At 51.7% G+C, this 19,179-nt stretch overlaps 1 protein-coding gene across 1 annotated transcript; it reads left to right on the top strand.

The window, feature by feature from the left end:
• The first annotated feature begins 2,482 nt into the window (after positions 1 to 2,482).
• SCARA3 (scavenger receptor class A member 3) lies at positions 2,483 to 18,887 on the top strand. The gene is made up of 6 exons (XM_065879275.1): positions 2,483 to 2,718; positions 3,050 to 3,168; positions 4,392 to 4,511; positions 5,824 to 5,922; positions 6,912 to 7,955; positions 18,436 to 18,887. The coding sequence occupies exons 1-6, from the start codon at positions 2,483 to 2,485 to the stop codon at positions 18,885 to 18,887; spliced, it is 2,070 nt and encodes a 689-aa protein (XP_065735347.1).
• The last annotated feature ends 292 nt before the right edge of the window (positions 18,888 to 19,179 follow it).

Here is a 19,179-nt window from a genome sequence, read left to right as displayed (position 1 = left end):
CATGATTCGATTGTGGCTATGCACCCTCGGCCAGCAACTTACGTAAATGATGGTGTGTGCTGGTCAGCGTTGCCTGATTTCCCCACTGTGTAATTACTGGGTTTTTTTCCTCCCTTGCAACTAATAAGTAGTCTGTAAGCAGACAGTTTAAGGCCATGGATAAAGGCTTATACGTAAGCATACATATATACTGTTCTTCATCAAAATTTTCCCAAGAGGTGGCGTCCACTCATGGTTCTAACATGATCTGGTCTTTATCATGATGATTGCAGTCCCAACTCCAGCAGTAAGAAGAGCCCTCCCTTCTCCCTACCTGTCTGTCTGTCTATCATTGGTATGGATTCCTGTTTTTTCAATGACTTGTAATTTCATTATTATACTTAATTATTTTAGTGCTCAAATTGTTCCAGATTTGGCCAGTGGGGGCATCTTCAGGCTGGTTTCGATTTCTTTTTGATATGCCCCTATCATGTTTTTTTTTTTGGAGCATTCCCTTAATTTCTGAAATAGCAAGATGTTCTAGATTCATCTTCTACCTACCCTCTGCCCCTACCCTAAAATCAGCCATTTCTTTAAGAAGCCTGGGTTCCTTTTAGTGGGAAATGGTATTAGAGACCAACTGGATTGCTAGGGGTGTTCAGGGCTATTTTGGTGTCTTTGCTTCCTGGACCTTTCAACAAACAAAGTTATATGCATACACATAGCTACAAATATAGATGCATCTATACCTATACATGAACATAAACAAATAGGTACACACATAAACATATTTTAGAAATTACTAATCCCCACTGATACCTTCAAATTTCAGTCCAGCTCCAAGGGGTTCTTATTTGTCTCTCCCGTTGTATATTTCTGCATCCCTTTTTTCACAGTGAGAACCCTGGGTCCAAACCACATCAATGCATTTACTCTATTTGCTGAATCTTGAATTAATGTAAAATAACTTCGGAATTGCTTTACCCATGCTACACCAAGAAATAAAATTGCTTTAAAAGTTCAAGATTTGTTTGCACTTCTTCCCCAATCCTACGTTATCACATCCTAGACTGAGATTACAGAGTCCAAACTGTGTCATAATTTACTCAGATTAGTTCCTCTTTCCTTTTTTTCCCCACGTAGTATGTTTATTGTATTTATTCAAGCAAGCAAGGCTTAGTTGGTTCCAAGTATTTTTTATTAATAAAATTGAATTTTTTGAATATGTAAGATATTAACATGTTTTCAGAAGTCAAACTATACAAAAAAATTATATTCAGAGAACTGCGACTCCTTCGTATGTCCCTTTCCCCCACCCCATCCCTTGTAGAAAACAACTTCATTGTTTTTCAGTTTACTTTTCCTGTTTATCTTCTTTTAACAATAAGCAGATATATGCATGTTTTCTTATTTTCCCTTCCTTCTTACAAAAAAGTGACATACCACATGTGCTGCTTTGCTGTTTTCATTTAATATCTCCTGGAAACGACTCCACATCGGTTCATAGAGATTTCCTTATTCATCTGTATAGTTGCACTGAGCCCCATTGCATGTATACGTGCCATCGTGTGTTAACCAATCTCCTATAGTTGTACGTTTAGATAGTTCCCAAATTTTGTAATTACAAGTAATCCTGTAATGAATAACCTTGTCACATATATTTTCAGATTGTTGGAGGTCTATATTCTGGACAAATTCATAAAAGTGTGCTTGCTGTGTTGAAGGGTAAATGCATCTGCTAAACCCCCGCTCCACAAGCTTTGGGCCATTTTGCATTCAGACCCCAACTCCCCCCACCACCTAGGCCAACAACGTGTATTGTCCTCTGCATCTTTGTCAATGGGATGGGTGAGAAATTTTATCACAGTGTAGTTTTAAGTTGCATTTGTCTTATGAGTAAAGTTGAACATCTTTTAAATTATTCAGGGGCCATTTTTGTATCTCTTTTCGTAATTGCCTGTTTGGGTCTTTTGTTCATTTTTCTGTAGGACTTTTGGTCCTTTATTTCCTCCATTTTTAAAAGCTCTTTATAAATTTGGTATATTAGCTCTTCATCTGTGATGTACGCTGTGGGTATTTTCTCCCTGCTTGTCATTTGCTTTTGTGGCCGTTGTTTTACTAGCATGTAGTCAAACGTATTGATCTTTTCTTTTATTGCCTCTGGATGTTCAGGCGTAGCTTAAAAAATCCCCCCGCCAACTATCTGGCAAGCAATTTAGTTGTCATCGTAAGCTTGCACCCCGACTTCCCAGCACAGAAGCCCTGGTCAGCTCGATGCAGACCACCTCATTTCTCAAACACCCACTTGGAGGTCCGGCTCATTCTGCCAATATTGGACATCTTTCTTCTGGTCATTCATAAAAAGACCAGATCTTGTAAGGAGGAAGGGCTATGCAGTGTCTGGGGGAATGGGAGCAATCTTCTGAATGAGGGAATACATCACTTAGGTCTTATTTAGAGAGCACGTGATCCCAGGGAACGAGCATGGAATCAGCCTTCCGGCATGAGATCTGTTCCTGCCGCGGTCCCTTCCACCCCCTGGCACGTCCTGCACAAGGCAATGTGTGAGGCAGAGGCTGTGCCCATCCCGTGTCCTCACACTGCCAGCTCCTCCTCTCCGAAGCCCCCCAGCTGGGCTGGATGCAGAGTCTTGGCGGGGACGGTGCTGGGGCCAGATTCGCCCTTGTCCCTGCAGAAGCAGAACCCTGCTTCGGTTACAACGTGTCAGGGAATGGAAGGGTGCTGAGCCAGATAAGGCAACCTTTTCTGACTCCACCCCAGGGGTCTGAACAAGGCACAGATAGAGAAGGCACCTGGGCTGGCCTGCGTGCCTTTACTAGTTTGCCAGAGATCATGAACTCTCCTCCCCCAGAGGTGTTGGGACATCCCAGTTCCTCAGCCACTTGATTCTGACCTCCGTCCTTCTTTGCTCTGCTTGCTGTCAGGTCACCTGGAGCTCAGGTGGGCTGACTTGGACCCAGGGGCGGGGGTGGGCTTAGGGTGTGGGGACAGTAAAAGAATGGGGCAGCTGGAGAGGGGTGGGCGTGGCTCCCCAGCCTGGGTCTGACAGCTCTGGCTCCATCACAGTGAGGTCGGCCTCTGGCGACGGAGATGCGCTGTGTGTTACAGAAGAGGAGCTGGCAGCCGACGACGACGAGGACATGCCGTCCTTCCCGTGCTCACAGGAGGGTAAGGGCTCCGGGCTGATCCCAGGCTGGGGACAGACTTGTCTGTCTGCATGGCTTCAAAGTCCTGGCTGTGCCTTCCCCGCTGCTCCCTGGAAGCATTGCCTGGGCCTGGGTTATGCGGTACAGATGAAGTCCGAGTTTGACACACGTGACCTCTGTCCCCAGGGTTCCTCCACAGACCTGTCCGGGACCATCTCCCCCAGGGCCTCTCTTCCAGCTGGCCCAGAACTATCCCCTTCATTGTATCCCATGCCCATCAAGTGGCCCGTCGTTCTCAGGCCCACAGGACCAGCTTGGCATGTGGCTGACCTGAGAAACCAACGCCCTCTGAACGGTTACTTGCAGCAGGGCTTCTCGGTGGATGTCAGTAGAGGTTAGAGCAGCTGTTCTCAATCTTGGCCGTGCATTGTAACCACCCAGGGACGCCTGAGACCGACCCTTAGAAATTCTGATCTCTTTCGGTCTGGAGTGTGGAAGGGCATCAGGGTATTTAAACATTCCTGGTACTCATAACGTGAAGCTGAAGTTGAATCCACCTTAAAAATTTCACAGCTGGGAGCATCACAGCTTTCCTGCTGGCCATTGGTCACCTCCCAGAGCCGCCAGGAACACCTTCTTCCAACCTTCCTCTACGATAAGGACCAACTGATACACTGGAGTCATCCGTTTGGCTTCCAGGAGAGCTTCTGGTTACCTGCAAAGTTTGGGGACTGGCGACCAACCTTCTGGTTGGCCTGGGACTGAGGGGTTTCCCAAGATGTGTGACTTACAGCTTTAAAACTGAGACAGTCTTGGCAAACCATCCTGGTTTGCCCAATACCAAGGAGTTCCCAGAACAGAAGACTCTCAGTGCTAAAGTCCAGGAAAGTCCTAGACAAACTGGGAGGAGTTGGTCACCCAATGGTGAGACAAGGCTGGCTGCCCTGTGAGGGGGCTGATGTTTCGGGAAGAGGTGTTTTCCTGCACCATGGGCTGAATGACGAAGCCATGGAGACAGAATGATGGTGTGATGGGCGCGTACTCTGAAGATCCTCACTGTGGTCTTGCCTGTTCGTAAAACTCTAGGACCTCCAGAAAAGGCAGTGAAGTGGGTAGAGGCGAGGATCCAGGACAGCTTCCTTTCTGAGGCTGGTTCAAAATGGGATGAGACAGGCCAGAGCAGGAGAACTGACCCTTTGGCCGCAGCCTCTGCCACCGGCCTCTTTTTGTCCCCCCTCTCCACAGGCCGGCCGGGGACCCGCTGCAGCCGCTGCCAGAAGAACCTGTCTTTGCACACATCGGTGCGGATCCTTTACCTCTTTCTGGCCTTCCTCCTGGTGTCTGTGGCCGTGCTGGCCTCTCTGGGTGAGTGCAGGCTGCCAGCAGCATCCCGCTTATCCGGGGCTCTCCACCCCGGGCTGTGGGGGTGGGGGGTGTTTCTCATCAGGGGTCCTTTCAGTGCCAAAACCCCCTACAAAGACAAACACACATCTCTGTGGCTCACGGACCAGAGCCAGCATCTTCCTGACTAGGGGCTCTTAGTGCCTGATTCAAACTGCAAAGACTAACACGTAACTTCTGGTCAATAATTAGCTGTGTGGCCTTGAACAAGGCACTTCCCCTCTCAGGACCTCTGTTTTCCTACTGGTAAATGAGAACCTAGGGCTAGATAGTAGTTCTCAGTTTCAGCCCCATGTTAGAATCACCGGGGAGCTGTAAAAAAATATGGATGCCTGGGCCCCCCCTCGGATAATGGAATTAATTCAGTAGTTAAGCTCTTCAGATGCTTCTGGTGTACATCCGGGGTTGAAATCACCAGATAGGACAATGTCTAAGCCCTTGCCACGGCCTTTGTGTTTCTCAAAGTGAAGTTGGATGTGTACCTGTGTCAGGGTTGCCCCCAGGATTTGTTATAATGCAAATTCCTGGGTCTCCCTCAGACCTACTAAGTCAGAGTCCTGCCAGCGAGGCCCAGGGATCTGAAGTTTGGTGGTTCTCATACACTCAGCAGTTTGTATGACGGTGGTGGCTGACCCAGGTGATGGCGTGCTGCCAGTTTCAGGTAGCTTCTGCCTCTGGATACTAACACAATTTATGTTTAAAAAGTGAAAACAAATTTGAAAGTTTCTTAACTGCAATCTCATTCCATTCTTAGCTTCAGATTTTAAAAAAAGCTTTTTTACTAAGGGAAGCCTGTAGGTTTGTTCACTCCAATGTACTAGATATTAAAGACAAAGCTGGGACTCAGGTGAGGCACGGAGATGGATAGGATTAAGAATAATTTTTATTTTTATATTCCTTTCTTATTTGTCCCCATTCTACCCTGTGGTCAGATCTTAGGTCTAAAATCTGAGGGCGGTGGAAATTAGATATGTATATGTATAATTTATGTACTATTACATATTCTAATATACACATATATACCCACATATGTATAAACACATATATACACTGAAGGGAGATATATAAAAAGATTATATCTATCCATGTCTATAGATATATAGACACACAGATATATATTTTTAAGAGATGTGTGACAGACTCTGGCCATTGGGAAGCTCCACAGAAGAATGAACGGTTTTGGCCGCAGAGGGGCTGATAAATGGTTTGTCTTCTTAACAAACGACTGCTGTTTCTCTGAGCTAAGACCCTTTTCTCATCTCTGTTTCCCCTGCAGTTTTCAGGAAAGTGGACTCTCTCTCAGAAGACATCTCCCTGGCCCAGGCCCTTTATGACAAGAAGCTTGTGTCTATGCAGGAAAATCTCCAAGGGCTGGGTGAGTGTCCAGTGTCCAGATGTGCTAATGACCGTGACAGAAGGCCGATATTACTTGACAGGGGGCGGGGGGGGGGGGCAGGGTTCCTCCCATGCCATGGTGCCCTGGAGCAGGGCAGCCTTCACCAAGCTTCAAGGCATGAGGGAAAGACAGCCATGGCTCCCGGCCTCCCTGTCCAGCTGGAGAACATCCAGCCAATGAGGGCTGCTACCCTGGGATGCACCCAGGAATGGGGCTCGGGGTTCTGTGAGTGGCATGGATCTAGCCAGAGCCTCCAGGTAGAGAAGCAAGCCGGAGACAGTCCACTCGCCAAATATCTTCACGTATCTGAAATTATTTTTAAGATCTTCCCTATGCTCTTGACGAGTCGGCCCTTTCCTCATCACTGCCTTAGTTTGCACAATTTACTGTCTCTTTATCTCTTGCTTTCACAAGGGACGTTCTCGTGCTGAGAATGAGACAGAAGGAGCCATAATAGAAGGGTTTAGAGGGGGTCTGCTTGGTGGGAAGAGGAAGTCCTCTTCTGCCACTAAGTAGCTGAGTGACATTTGGCAAGTCACTTTTCTGAGCCTCATTTCTCGTCAGTCGCGGGGGGAAACTATCCCTGTACCCTTTTCTCCACGAGCTTGTGACGGGCTCAGATAAGCACAAATATTAAAATGTGGGGAGAAATTGTAAAAATAAAATGTAAATGGGAGGTTGTTGGCAACCTCAGAAAAGTTATGAAGATACGTACTCTCAAGAATTTGGTGGTGAGATGGAGAAAATATCCTAAAGCCTACATTTCAGGTCAGAGTAAAGACATTTGGTAGAAATAAGGTTGCATAGCGGTGGCAAGACTTTTCCAAAAAGGATTTCATAGCAGGTCTTAGGAAAGGAAGAGGGATAGGAAAGCCACTTGCCAATTCATTATGCTCTGAAATATTAAAGAAGCAACCTTTGTCCCGTGATCCTTCAGCAACTCAAAATGTTGTCCCTTTCTCCTGAAGAGCTGAAAGCCCCGAACAACTGCTCTTTCTGCCATGAGGCTGGGCAGCTGGGGCAAGAGATCAGAAAGCTGCAGGCGGAGCTGGAGGGAATTCAGAAGATGCTTCTGGCTCAGGAGGTCCAGCTGGACCAGACCTCCCAGACCCACGAACTGCTCTCCACCACCAGCGGTCAGATCTCCCAGGAGATGGGCAATTGCTCCTTCTCTGTCCACCAGATCAACCAGTCTCTGGGGCTCTTCCTGGCCCAGGTGAGAGGCTGGCAGGCCACCACAGCCGGCCTGGACCTCTCTCTGAAGGACCTCACCCAGGAGTGCTACAACGTCAAGGCTGCGATGCACCAGATCAACTTCACCGTGGGGCAGACTTCTGAGTGGATCCACGGGATCCGGCGGAAGACAGATGAGGAGACCCTAACCCTCCAGAAGATGATCGCCGACTGGCAGAACTACACGCGGCTCTTCAGCAGCCTGCGCGCCACCTCGGCCAAGACGGGAGAAGCGGTCAAGAGCCTCCAGGCCACCCTGGGGGCCTCCTCCCAGCGCATCAGCCAGAATTCTGAGAGTATGCACGACCTGGTGCTGCAGGTCATGGGCTTGCAGCTGCAGCTGGATAACATCTCGTCCTTCCTGGATGACCATGAGGAGAACATGCACGACCTGCAGTACCACACCCACTACGCCCAGAACCGCACGGTGGAGAGGTTCGAGACGCTGGAAGGACGCATGGCTTCCCATGAGATCGAGATCGGCACCATCTTCACCAACATCAACGCCACCGACAGCCACGTGTACAGCATGCTCAAGTACCTGGATGACGTGCGGCTCTCCTGCACGCTGGGCTTTCACACCCAGGCCGAGGAGCTCTACTACCTGAACAAGACCGTCTCCCTTATGCTGGCCACCACCGACCTGCTCCGGGAGCGCTTCGGCCTGCTCAGCGCCCGCCTGGACTTCAACGTCCGCAACCTGTCCATGGTCATGGAGGAGATGAAGGCCGTGGACACGCAGCACGGGGAGATCCTGCACAACGTCACCACCCTACGAGGTGAGAGCCAGATCTGGGCCGGGCTGCTGGGGAGCTCCCAGAGGGCCTCGGTGACCTTGGGAAACACAGAAGGACCTGGTTTTGGGCAAAAATCTCAGTGGGCTGATACAATCCTGCAGCAAATTCCTGGGGTGACTGGCGGCTTTTACGTCCTTGCCAACCTCTTTTGGAAAAGTATATGGTTCCTCACTTTGCCCGACATACAAATTTGGATTTTTATGTGCGGATCTGTTTAATTGGGCCCACAGAGAGATATAGGTAGAGCTCATCTTTCGGAAACTCTGTCTCCTTTTGTTTTCTCCCTTCCCACCCCCTTACTGGTGCTCTCAACCATCTGCCCTTCAGATGCCTGTCACTCTGATGCCCTCTTCTCCTCCCATCTCACCCCTGTCTTAGGCAGAGTTCTTCAGAGATATAGGAGAGAGAGAGAGAGAGATTATAAGGAATTGGCTCATGTGATTTTGGAGGCTGGCAAGTCCAAAATCTGCACAGCTGATGTCCTAGTTCAACTCAAAAGGCTGGAAGCTGCTGTAGAACCAGGAAGAGGCAGTGTGCCAGTTGAAGGCTGTCAGGCTGGAGGATGCTCTGTTACTCAGGGGAGGGTCAGCCTTTGGTTCTATTCAGGCTTCAACTGATTGAGGCCCACCCACATTGAGGAGGGCAATCTGCTTTACTCAGTACTGATTTTGTTTTTAACTTTTTTTTTTTTTTTTTTTTTTTTTGCGGTACACGGGCTTCTCACTGTCGTGGCCTCTCCCGTTGCGGAGCACAGGCTCCGGACGCGCAGGCTCAGCAGCCATGGCTCACGGGCGCAGCCGCTCCGCGGCACGTGGGATCTTCCCGGACCGGGGCACGAACCCGCGTCCCCCGCATCGGCAGGCGGACTCTCAACCACTGCGCCACCAGGGAAGCCCTACTCAGCCTTTTTGTTCTTTTCAGGCCTTCAGCTGATTGGATGGGGCCCATGCACATTGGGGAAAGCAATTTGCTTTACTTGGCCCCCCAACTCAAATGCTAATCTTGTCCAAAACACCCTCACAGACACACCCAGAATGATGTTTTACTCAGCGGCTATACCGAGGACTTAAGCCCAGGAGACAGCCTCTCAGCTCTAAGGGACCGTTCCGAAGAGTTAAGGGAAGAGCCAGCATATATAGATGTTTTTGCCAAAAAATCCAGGCAGTTGAACATCAGAAGATTATTCCTAATTAAAGAAAAACCAGACATCTCAAGTTAAAGAAGTTAGCACTCTTCTGTGTATGGGAAGACGCAGAGTCTGGGCTTAATGAAGTTATTCCTTTGACAGGCACCTCCACTGTCTTGGGCCAGTATCCTGTTTTATTCCATCCTGAATCCTCTGTTTACGGATACGGCAGGTCCACAGCAAATATCAGGGCTCCCCCGGCCCAACTGACACATGAAATCAACCACCAGAGGTGACATCAGAAATGAGGCCTGAGAACAGGGGAGAAAGTCAGGTAGAGCCCGGTTGGCAAGGATGAGCAGAGGCGCTCCAGGTGGAGAAGCAGACATGCAAAGACCCTGGGCACACGCGTTACCGCCTTGAACTCCCATGGTCCCTGAAACTGAAGAACCGGCTGCCAGATGAGGTCTAGTCAAGCTCACGCAGCTCGCGAGGAAGGGAAATGGGATTCAGATGCAAGGTGGTTCAGATCCAGTGTTGTGCGAGCTGCCTCGAGTGGCCTCCCCCTCCAAAGTCACCTAAGACCCGCATTCCCCTAAAAGCACCTGAGCACACGAGAGATGCTCCCTGCTGACAGCACGGGCTTCCTGGTGGAGTTTCTGCGCTCTATTCCTGTCTACCGTCCATCCATTTCCCCGAAAGGGACTGACTTCTCCCCTTGGGACAGCTCTGCCCTCAGTTTCCCCTTAGATCCCACATCAAATGTTGGTTACCTGGCCCACTCTTTGGTTTGTCTTTTTTTAAGAAGATGTTGGGGGTAGGAGTTTTATTTATTTATTTATTTATTTATTTATGTTGTGTTGGGTCCTCATTTCTATGCGAGGGTTTTTTCTAGCTGTGGCAAGCGGGGGCCACTCTTCATCACGGTGCGCGGGCCTCTCACTATCGCGGCCTCTCTTTTTGCAGCGCACAGGCTCCAGACGCTCAGGCTCAGTAGTTGTGGCTCACGGGCCTAGTTGCTCTGTGGCATGTGGGATCCTCCCAGACCAGCGCTCGAACCCGTGTCCCCTGCATTAGCAGGCAGATTCTCAACCACCGCACCACCAGGGAAGCCCTGGCCCACTCTTTTAATTGACTTGAAATGCTCTATGGCTTCTGCTTATGAGTACTTCTAGTCCGCCCCGGCTGCCGTAACAAAGCACCACAGGCTGGGGATGCTTAGAACTGAAATCTCTTATCTCACAGCTCTGGAGGCTGGAAGTTTAAAGTCAAGGTGTTGGCAGTGTTGGTTCCTTCTAAGGGTGATAAGGGCAGGATCTATTCCAGGCATTGGCTTGTAGACGGCCATCTTCTCCCCGTGTCTCCTTATAACATCTTCTCTGCGTGTGTCTGTCTCTGTGTCCCAGTCTCCCCTTTTTATAAGGACACCAGTCATATTGGATTAGGGCCACCCTAATGACAACATTTCAACCTGATGATCTCTGTCAAGACCCTGCCTCCACGTGAGGTCATATTCAGAGTGGGTTAGGATCCCAGCATGTGAACTTTGAGGGAACACAATTCAGCCCATAACAAACACCGTTACCTTTCCGTTTTAGTCCTTCACAGCAATATTTCCAACAGTTTTTCTCCTGGAAAATGGCCCAGAAGACTCCTAATTCGGATTCCATACAGGAATTTGTATGGCTATACTCAATTTCCTGGACCCTTCCCCAGGAAGTGCGTGTCTTTGTGGGAAGTATGTTCAACCTGAAAATATAGCAGCTCTTGGCTCTAGAGAATAGAATAAGTAGCCACTGAGATCTGGAGGTTCTAGAATGTATAGTCACATTTGTGGGGGCCAGAAATCTGGACCTGATCATTCAGAGAGCTGCAGGAGACAGGAGGGAGGGCCCCATGATCCCACACAGCGCTGTTTTCTTCACAGAGCTCAGACTTGGAGCCAACCTCTCTGATTCTCCGGTTCTCTTTAACCATTTGGTTTCAAACCTGTGTTGCCTTCATTTTATATCAGTGAGCACTTCTGCTAATATTTTCTTTACTCTAGATTGGCGGTGTTGCAGGGGATGGAGGTGAGGTAAGATCTCGTTTGCCTGTTGTCATTTCTGGCAACAAAGCCCGGTACTGAGTATTTCCTTAGTAACTGAAACAGTCCCACAGCATTTCATCTAAAATACGTATCTGTGTGACTTCTAGGATGCAGTGTTCCAGAGAAGGCATTAGCAGGCAGTTCTCGTGGTTCATCCTCTGGTCACCTTGTTGTTCTTAGGTTGCGTTCAATCATGATGAAGCCCATTCACGCACTTTGTTTCATTTTAGCCTCACAACATTTTAAAAAAATTTTTATTTGATATCGGAGTATAGTTGATTAACAATGTTGTGTACATTTCAGGTGTACAGCAAAGTGATTCAGTTATACATATACGTGTATCTATTCTTTTTCAAATCCTTTTCCCATTTATGTTATTATAGAATAACGAGCAGAGTTCCCTGTACTATACAGTAGGTCCTTGTTGGTTATCCATTTTAATTATTGCAGTGTGTACATGTCAGTCCCAGACTCCCAATCTGTCCCTCCCCTAGCCTGACAACCTTTGTGGACAAGACGTGTTGCAGGTGCACCTTTACAGAAAGGTGACCTGAGACTGGGAAAGGTTAAGGGATAGCTCAAGGTCACACTATGATTAAGATCCTGACCCCTTGCCATGGCTCTGAGATGCACACGTCTAGTGCCCAGCCAGAAGAGGAGACACTGAGAGCAGATACCAAAAAGGCATTTCCACTCAGTCCTGATTAGGTGTCATGTGTGGGACAGACTGGAAAAGAAGGAAATGGTACCAAGAGTGTTCGTAAGGGAACAATTTGAGAACCTCACTCTAAGTATAACCCAACAATAGTCATGGGACTTTATATTTGCTCCTGTCCTAATGATGGCAGGGTTCTCATCAAAGAACCTCATCCTAACTGGAGAGCAAGGTGGGACATCGCTTTGAGCTGCATTTGACTCTCAGCATATTTGTTTAAATTGTGTCTTTGGGCAATATTTCTCTTGGCTGTTAAATCACCACATATAAAGCCTCTCACATCTGAAAGAAAATTCCAGGGACAAAACGAACATCCCTTCCTACAGGAACATGTCATTCATTCATTCATTCATTCATAGACAGGTGCCGATTGGCTTTCACGCTGGGGCTGGCAATGTCTCCCTCTGGCTGCAGCCGAGCTGCTCTCCAGAATAAAGGAAGAGGGACAGCAATGGCCACAGCCAGTGTGGAAGGTGCCAAGTGCTGACTGAAGCTCTGGGGCTCTTAAACTGTCCGGGGAAGGAGCCTGGATTCTAATTTGCTGTGGGTCTTAAGGCAGAATCACTTAATCTTTCAGGGCCTCTGGTTTTTTGGGGGGTTTTTGTTTTGTTTTGTTTTGTTTCATATGTAAATCAATGGATAAGACCAGCTGTTCTCTGAGACTTCTTCCAGCTCTGTGATTAATTCTGAGTCTCCATTTGCCAAACGGAAAGCCAGTGGTACTTCTATAGTGTTTGTGCTTCTCATAGAATGTTTCTTCCTATTCTATAGGAGGATTTCTGTGTGTGTGCTAGACAGTGCCTACCCTAAGACTATCGCTTGGGAATTGGAGCCAAGAAAGCATCATTGCTTATTTGCTGAGTGGCCTTGGACAAGACTCTTGGCTACTTTCTTTTTTTATATATAAATTTATTTATTTTATTTATTTATTTTTGGCTGCTTTGGGTCTTCGTTGCTGCGTGCGGGCTTTCTCTAGTTGCGGCTAGTAGCGGCTACTCTTCATTGCGGTGTGCTGGCTTCTCATTGTGGTGGCTTCTCTTGTTGTGGAGCACGGGCTCTAAGTGCGTGGGCTTCAGTAGTTATGGCTCACGGGCTCTAGAGCACAGGCTCAGTAGCCGTGGCACACGGGCTTAGTTGCTCCGCGGCCTGTGGGATCTTCCCGGACCAGGGCTCGAACCCGTGTCCCCTGCATTGGCAGGTGGATTCTTAACCACTGCGCCGCCAGAGAAGCCCTCTTGGCTACTTTCAATTCAGCTTCTTCATCTGTAAGTAGGAATATAATATCTGCCCTGCCTATATCCCATGGGTGATTTTGAGTAATAATGTTAACTGTGTGAACAGTTCTTGGTAAAATATAAAAGGGTGTCCTAATGAAGGGATGATTCTGAATCTAATTCACTTGATGGTGGGCTCCTTGTCTTGTTCATCAGTGCCCAGCACAGTGCCTGACCTTTGGAAAGTTCTCAGGAAACATTTGCTCGTTGAGTGCATCAGTGAAAGCATGACCACAGGGCAGAAGCTGAGGACGAGGGATTACACCTACCAATTCATTCCCTAAACACTAACCTCCTTCCTCCTGCCACAGACAGTGTCCAGGAGTTTACATGTTGTAAAGAGAACTTTGACTTATTCTGTGGTTTAGGGCGGAGGAGCTACCTGGAGGGGAGGCAGGGAGGAACATGCCTGCTTGGAGGATTAGTAGGTTCGCTTGTTATTGAGAAGCAAGGGGGATTAATGGAAAGGAGAATTATACCAGCTTCTGTTGGTGCCTGCGACAGAGCTTACCATGACACCTGGCCTATTTCTGATACATTCTTACTTCCAGGACATAGTCCTTGAGGAGTGTTTACACGGCACTACTACCTGTTGGCCTTGAACTCAGGTTATTGTCTCCCCAGCCCCACAGGACTGAAGGGATGAAGCCTGATTCTCTGTTCAGCTTCTCTGCCCCCTGGTCCTTACCGCAGATGCCCACACAGTTTCCTTTCTTCCTTTTCTCCTGAATCTCAGCCCTGGACCTTGGCAGCCCTGAGCCCCAGCCCCAGTGAAGCTGCTGAAAACCCTACTCAGCTTCTCAGCGTCTCTGCCCAAACCAATTACTAGTCAACAAACGCCTTGAGAGGAGAAAGAGGCACAGAAGGTCTGGCTTTCTCCAATGAGTCTCCCTTCTCCCTGGGAGTCTGGACCTTGATCGCTCTCCAAAGCTTTCAGAAGGATGCCTTGGCATTCTGTCTAATGATTCTGGTTGCTCTCAGCGGGAGGTTGAGTCTGTACAAATTAATCCATCATAGGCAGACGTGGAAATCCACTGGCATTTTTTCAATGCTCCTCAGGTAACAACAGCCAGGATTGAGAGCCCCTGACCCAGGCTGATATTCTCACTGAACAAAGAGGAGCCTGCAGTCCAAAGAGGGCCAAATGACTTACCCAGCCACCCGATTTGTTAATAGGGGAGATGGGACTCAAACTCAGGTCCTCTGAAGTACAGGCTAGTGTGCCTTCATGGCACCAGGCCAGTCTCCTGAGAGCCTCCCCTTCTGTTTCTGTCTCCCTCTCCCTTTGTAGGCTGGCACGTTGCTTTGGATTATGAGATGGACTGCACCCACCCCCTCCCCGCCCATGCACTCCCTCACCCATGGGTGGGCAGTGTTGGTACCCTGAGGACTCGGTGCTTCTGCTCGGGCCCCCACCCTCTCCCCACTCCCAGTGCAGACCAGGAGCAGACCACCTACTTGTCCCAGACATGCAGTCAGCTGTGGCTCTGCGCTAATGGGCCGGGATGGCCTAATTACAGCCCAGGGCTTCCTGAGTAATTGCGGGCCTTCTTGGGACTCCACAGTGCCCCGTTCCTCTCCCCCATCACGTTTCCTCCTTTGTCTCAAATGTGCCCCCGCTGCTCAGAGAAGCATTTAGCTCCCTGCCCCCCACTTTGCCCTTTAGCCCTTCCGACACCCAGATCTTGTTACAGGCTGGGTGAAGGGCCTCCTGTTGTGGAGAGCCCCTGGTCAGCCTCTGCCTGCATCCCTTCCCCCCATGCTAACCGCTAAGCTTTGCTTGTTGATTTCCTCCCGGGCCAGACCCAGGTCCTGCCAGCTCTCCCCTCTCTGACTGTATGACTCATGGCTGGCTCTGGAGGGACAGGCAGAGGCTCGGCTCACCAGAGGAAGACAGTCCTTCAGGTGACCCCTTCCCAGCTCTGTGGCGACCCTCCACCTCCTCCGAGTGGCACGAGGGCAGGAGGTCCTGGCAGTGGGAGGGGGTCTAGGGACCAGACCAGGAGCCTCTCAGGCCTGGGTTGGCATCCTGTCTCCACCCTTCCTGCTTGGTGATGGTGGGCAAGTCGCCACTCTCTGCACCGTGACTTCTCATCTGTAAAATGGGGCGATGATCTCAATGTACGGTGCTGGGGACGTACGAGAGACTAGGCAGGCAAACGTTCACTGCTCAGAGAAACGGGATCTTCTATGTGGGAGCAGGGAGCCCTCCCAGTGGCCGTGACCCAAGAGAAGGCAGGTCACAGAGAACTTAGGGTGAGCCGGGGCCATCGTGGGCACACCGACACCGAGACAGGGCAGTGAGAGAGGTCAATGCCTGCAACACAGGTCCTGCCCCAGGTGGAGCCACCCCACCGGATGTCCTCCAGGCCACTGACTGGGAGACCTGCGTGGGCTCTCAGAGACGGGGTCAGCAGCGGCAGTGGAGAGGGAGGTGACCCCATTCCTGCCGGGCCTCCTTCCACTTGCACTAGGGGCTGCAGCTCCTGGGGCAGTGAGGAGAACGGTGCGACCCAGGCTTTTGTGCAAACCGACACCCTGGGCCCGTGGGCACCCAGCCTTCCCCAGCCAGCGAAAGTTACCCAAGAGCTTGCCCAGAAAGAGGAGCCCGAGGGGGCTGGAGGGGAGAAGCAAAAGAGAGGCCTTTACTCTCTGCCTTTTCTCCCCGCTGTTGACGTAGAAACCGTGAGAAATCCTTGCAGCCGCCGTGCCCTTAGGGGCCAGGGAGCAGAGGACGAGCGACGAAGATGGTGGCTCAGGAAGGATAGGGGTCCCACGGAAGGAGGGAGGGGCTCCCGCTGGATCCGTGGGCATCCTTGTCCAGATGAGATTTCTCAGGCTTTTCCTGAGTCCAGGCTGGGCCTGGGGACCATCCATCCAGGGGACAAGAGTGGAAGCCACAGCAGTGGTTATAGAGAAAGAGAGAAGAACCAGGGAGCTGGGGCAAGCCCTGGGAGCCACGTTCTTAGAGCAGGAGGGACAGAGGCAGGAGGAGGGGTCCTTGTGGAGCCACAGGGCCCTGGGGGACGCTCAAGTGCAACCTCAATGTTATAGATGGTCTGAGCGCAGATGGGCAGCGACTTGCCCAGCGTCACTCCACACCCTCTGATTCCCTTCCACTTGCACAGCCTACGGGGGCCTCTCCACCTCCAAATGGCTCTGCTTTTCCAGCCCCGGCTGGCCCAGGCGCAAAGGGCAGAGCTGGGGTGAGGATAGGCGCAGTGGCTTTGCCGGTTCCCAGCCATGCCTGCCGGGCTGGGGCAGGTGGTCCCTGCCCGGTGTCGCCCTGTGCCCTCGTTGGGCCGTGTTGTTCTGGCTGCTGTGCTGCAGACACAAGGGCAGGTCAAGCTGCTCCCAGACCCCAGCCAGCCCATGACGGCAGGCATCTCAGCCGGTGCTGCCGGCAGGCCACGTGAGCCAAGCCCACGCAGGCCACAGCCCCGCTGTGTGTGGGAGGCGGGCATGGGCAGGAGGTGGCAGGGAATGGCTGGAAGGTTTTTATTGGCCCTGGTGGGGCTGAGTTTGTCTGGGCTCCAGTTTAGATCGTCACTGGAGGATGAGGTTCACTGACTCTCTGCTCCACTTATAGACACTCCGGGAGGGAGGTGAGAGGGGGCACCGAGGGGGTGGGAGTGTGGGGGGAGGCTGGGGGCGGGCAGCAGGTAGCCCCGGCCAGGATGGATAGCAGTGGTGTCTGCATTAGCGGGGACGGGGCCCCGAGGCTGCAGAACTGGGTCACGGCCACTGGGAGGGCTCCCGGCTCCCACATAGAAGATCCCGTCTCTCTGAGAGGCCCACCCAGCTTCTGGTTTCCGCTCAGGGCCCCCTGGGGCTGTCACGTCACCTCTCTGAGCTTTAGATGCCTCCTCTCTGACATGGAGCAGTTGGACTGGCTCCCACCGAGCTCAAAAACTCCAGGATTCTGTTACAAAGGGGATGGTGTAACAGCAGAGTTCTCGGGGAGAGCCAAGTATGGGGGTGAGAATTCACCTCCCAGGCCAGGCCTGGGGGGCAGCCTGTGACCCGGTGCCTAGACCACCGAAGAAAGCCAGGCTTTTGCGGTGCCTTGACCCCGCGGGGGCTAAAGCTGTTCTCCACAATTCCTGTTCTCATTAGGCCAGAGGGTTCTTTTCTTCTGACCCCAGGGCATCTGACGTGCCTTGGCCAGAGTGACGGCCATGCTCTGCTCTGTGTCTTCAGGGTTGGTACAGCTCTGAGAGGTGGTGACTCTGACCTACATGGCAGGCAGGAAAGGCAGTAAGGTCATCTGACCCCTGGCTTGAGTGCTAGACTGGGCTCTTTAAGGAAGAGAAGAGTGTCTTCATCCTGGCGTCTCTCCCAGGCCCTAGGCCAGAGCTGAGCAAAAGCGGGGGGTCCACAGCTGTTTGGTGAATCACGCTCTTAAAGTGTATACTGAGCTTACCCTGCCGTGTGCCTGGGCTCCGAGCCCAGGGCAGGGGATGGGAGCCGTGGCCCGCCCATCTTCCTGGGGCCCTACAGTCTAGTGGAGTCCACCAGAGAGGTACCAAGGATTTGCTTTCACTATATTGTGACTTCTCTTTCTATGTATCAACTAAAAGATTCAGGAAGTAGTAGCTCCAAGAGCTCAGAGAAGATGCTGGAGTAGTCAGGGTGGACTTCCTGGAGGAGCTGCCCTTTCTCTGGGTTGTAGCTGTTCCCACTCACTCACTCACACTGGGAGGGATCCACTTCTCAGGCTTCACTTTCTTGGCTTTCTCCTCCATGTCACCCGACTCCATTCCTGGTCCCAGGTGCCTAAAGGTCAGGGGCAAATCCTGGGGTTGGGATGGGGGTGGGGCAGGAGGTCAGGACAGCAGTCAAAGTCCATAATGAGTGTAGGCATCCAGGCCGCTCTCCAGAGTAGGACAGATGATCCTGGATAGTTGTGGCCTTTGCCCAGAGCTGTCCAGCTCTCTCAGCTCCCAACCTGAGTGCACGTGTGGAACTACGGCCAAGCCCTGAAGTCAAAACAATGAGTGCCCTCCAGGCGCAGGCCTCATGCCGAATGCCAACGCGTGTCAGCTCGGGATGGGCTCACAGCCTGCAGGTGAGATTCTCAGCCCCACTTCACCGGTGGCCAAGCCGATTTAGAGGGTCAAGTCAGTCGGCAGACCTGGGCCCTGTGGCTTTGGACCCTCGGGTGTCACAGTGCCCACTGCCAGGCGTCCACTTCAGGGGACAGCCTCGGGACACCTGCCCTCCTGGACTGATCTCTCCCCTCTTCTCTCTGACCCTAGGTGCCCCAGGCCCTCCAGGACCGAGAGGACTCAAGGGAGATGTGGGCGTGAAAGGGCCTGTTGGCAGCAGAGGACCAAAAGGAGACCTCGGCAGCTTGGGCCCCCCAGGACCGCAGGGTCCTCAAGGGCAGCCAGGGGACACCGGGCCTGTAGGAGAAAGGGGGCCAGTTGGCCTGCGAGGTTTCCCAGGCCTCAAAGGCTTGAAGGGCAGCTTTGGAACTGGAGGCCCAAGAGGACAGCCAGGCCCCAAAGGGGACGTGGGGCCCCCAGGGCCAGAGGGGCCCCCAGGGTCTCCAGGGCCAGAGGGGCCTCAGGGAAAACCAGGGATCGCTGGGAAGATAGGGTCACCAGGCCAGCGGGGGCCCATGGGGCCAAAGGGCGAACCAGGAATCCAGGGTCCCCCTGGCCTCCCTGGGCCCCCAGGCCCACCAGGAAGCCAGAGCCGCTATTAAGGAGTGGCCCGGTCCCAGACACTGCCACGCAGAAGGTGGGGAAGGGTGCTCGGGTGAGGAGAGACCCCTGAAAAGCCGCACCTGCAGACATTGTGGTCCTTCGGTCCCGAAGAGCGTTCTCCCAGGCCTGCCCCTGCACCTCCGGGCTTCCCAGTAGTGACTATACCATAGAAGGCAGCCCCGTATACACACACACACATGCACACCCACATTTCCCTGCTGGCCGGGGGGCTGACTGGGTTTCCGTGGCTGGGCGGGAGGAGAGGGCAGGAGAAGCCCCCTCGCCTGTGGC

The sequence above is a fragment of the Phocoena phocoena genome, chromosome 6, assembly GCF_963924675.1.
Source record: "Phocoena phocoena chromosome 6, mPhoPho1.1, whole genome shotgun sequence".
NCBI classification, from domain to species: Eukaryota; Metazoa; Chordata; class Mammalia; order Artiodactyla; family Phocoenidae; genus Phocoena; species Phocoena phocoena.
Note: the sequence above shows the minus strand (reverse complement) of the source record. Positions and strands in the feature narration are given on the sequence as shown.

Coding starts and splice junctions, on each gene's coding strand:
- SCARA3 (XM_065879275.1), top strand. CDS start 2,483: ATGAGATCTGTTCCTGCCGCGGTCCCTTCCACCCCCTGGCACGTCCTG. Junction 3,169..4,391: donor CTTCCCGTGCTCACAGGAGG/GTAAGGGCTCCG, acceptor CCCTCTCCACAG/GCCGGCCGGGGACCCGCTGC. Junction 4,512..5,823: donor GGCCGTGCTGGCCTCTCTGG/GTGAGTGCAGGC, acceptor TTTCCCCTGCAG/TTTTCAGGAAAGTGGACTCT.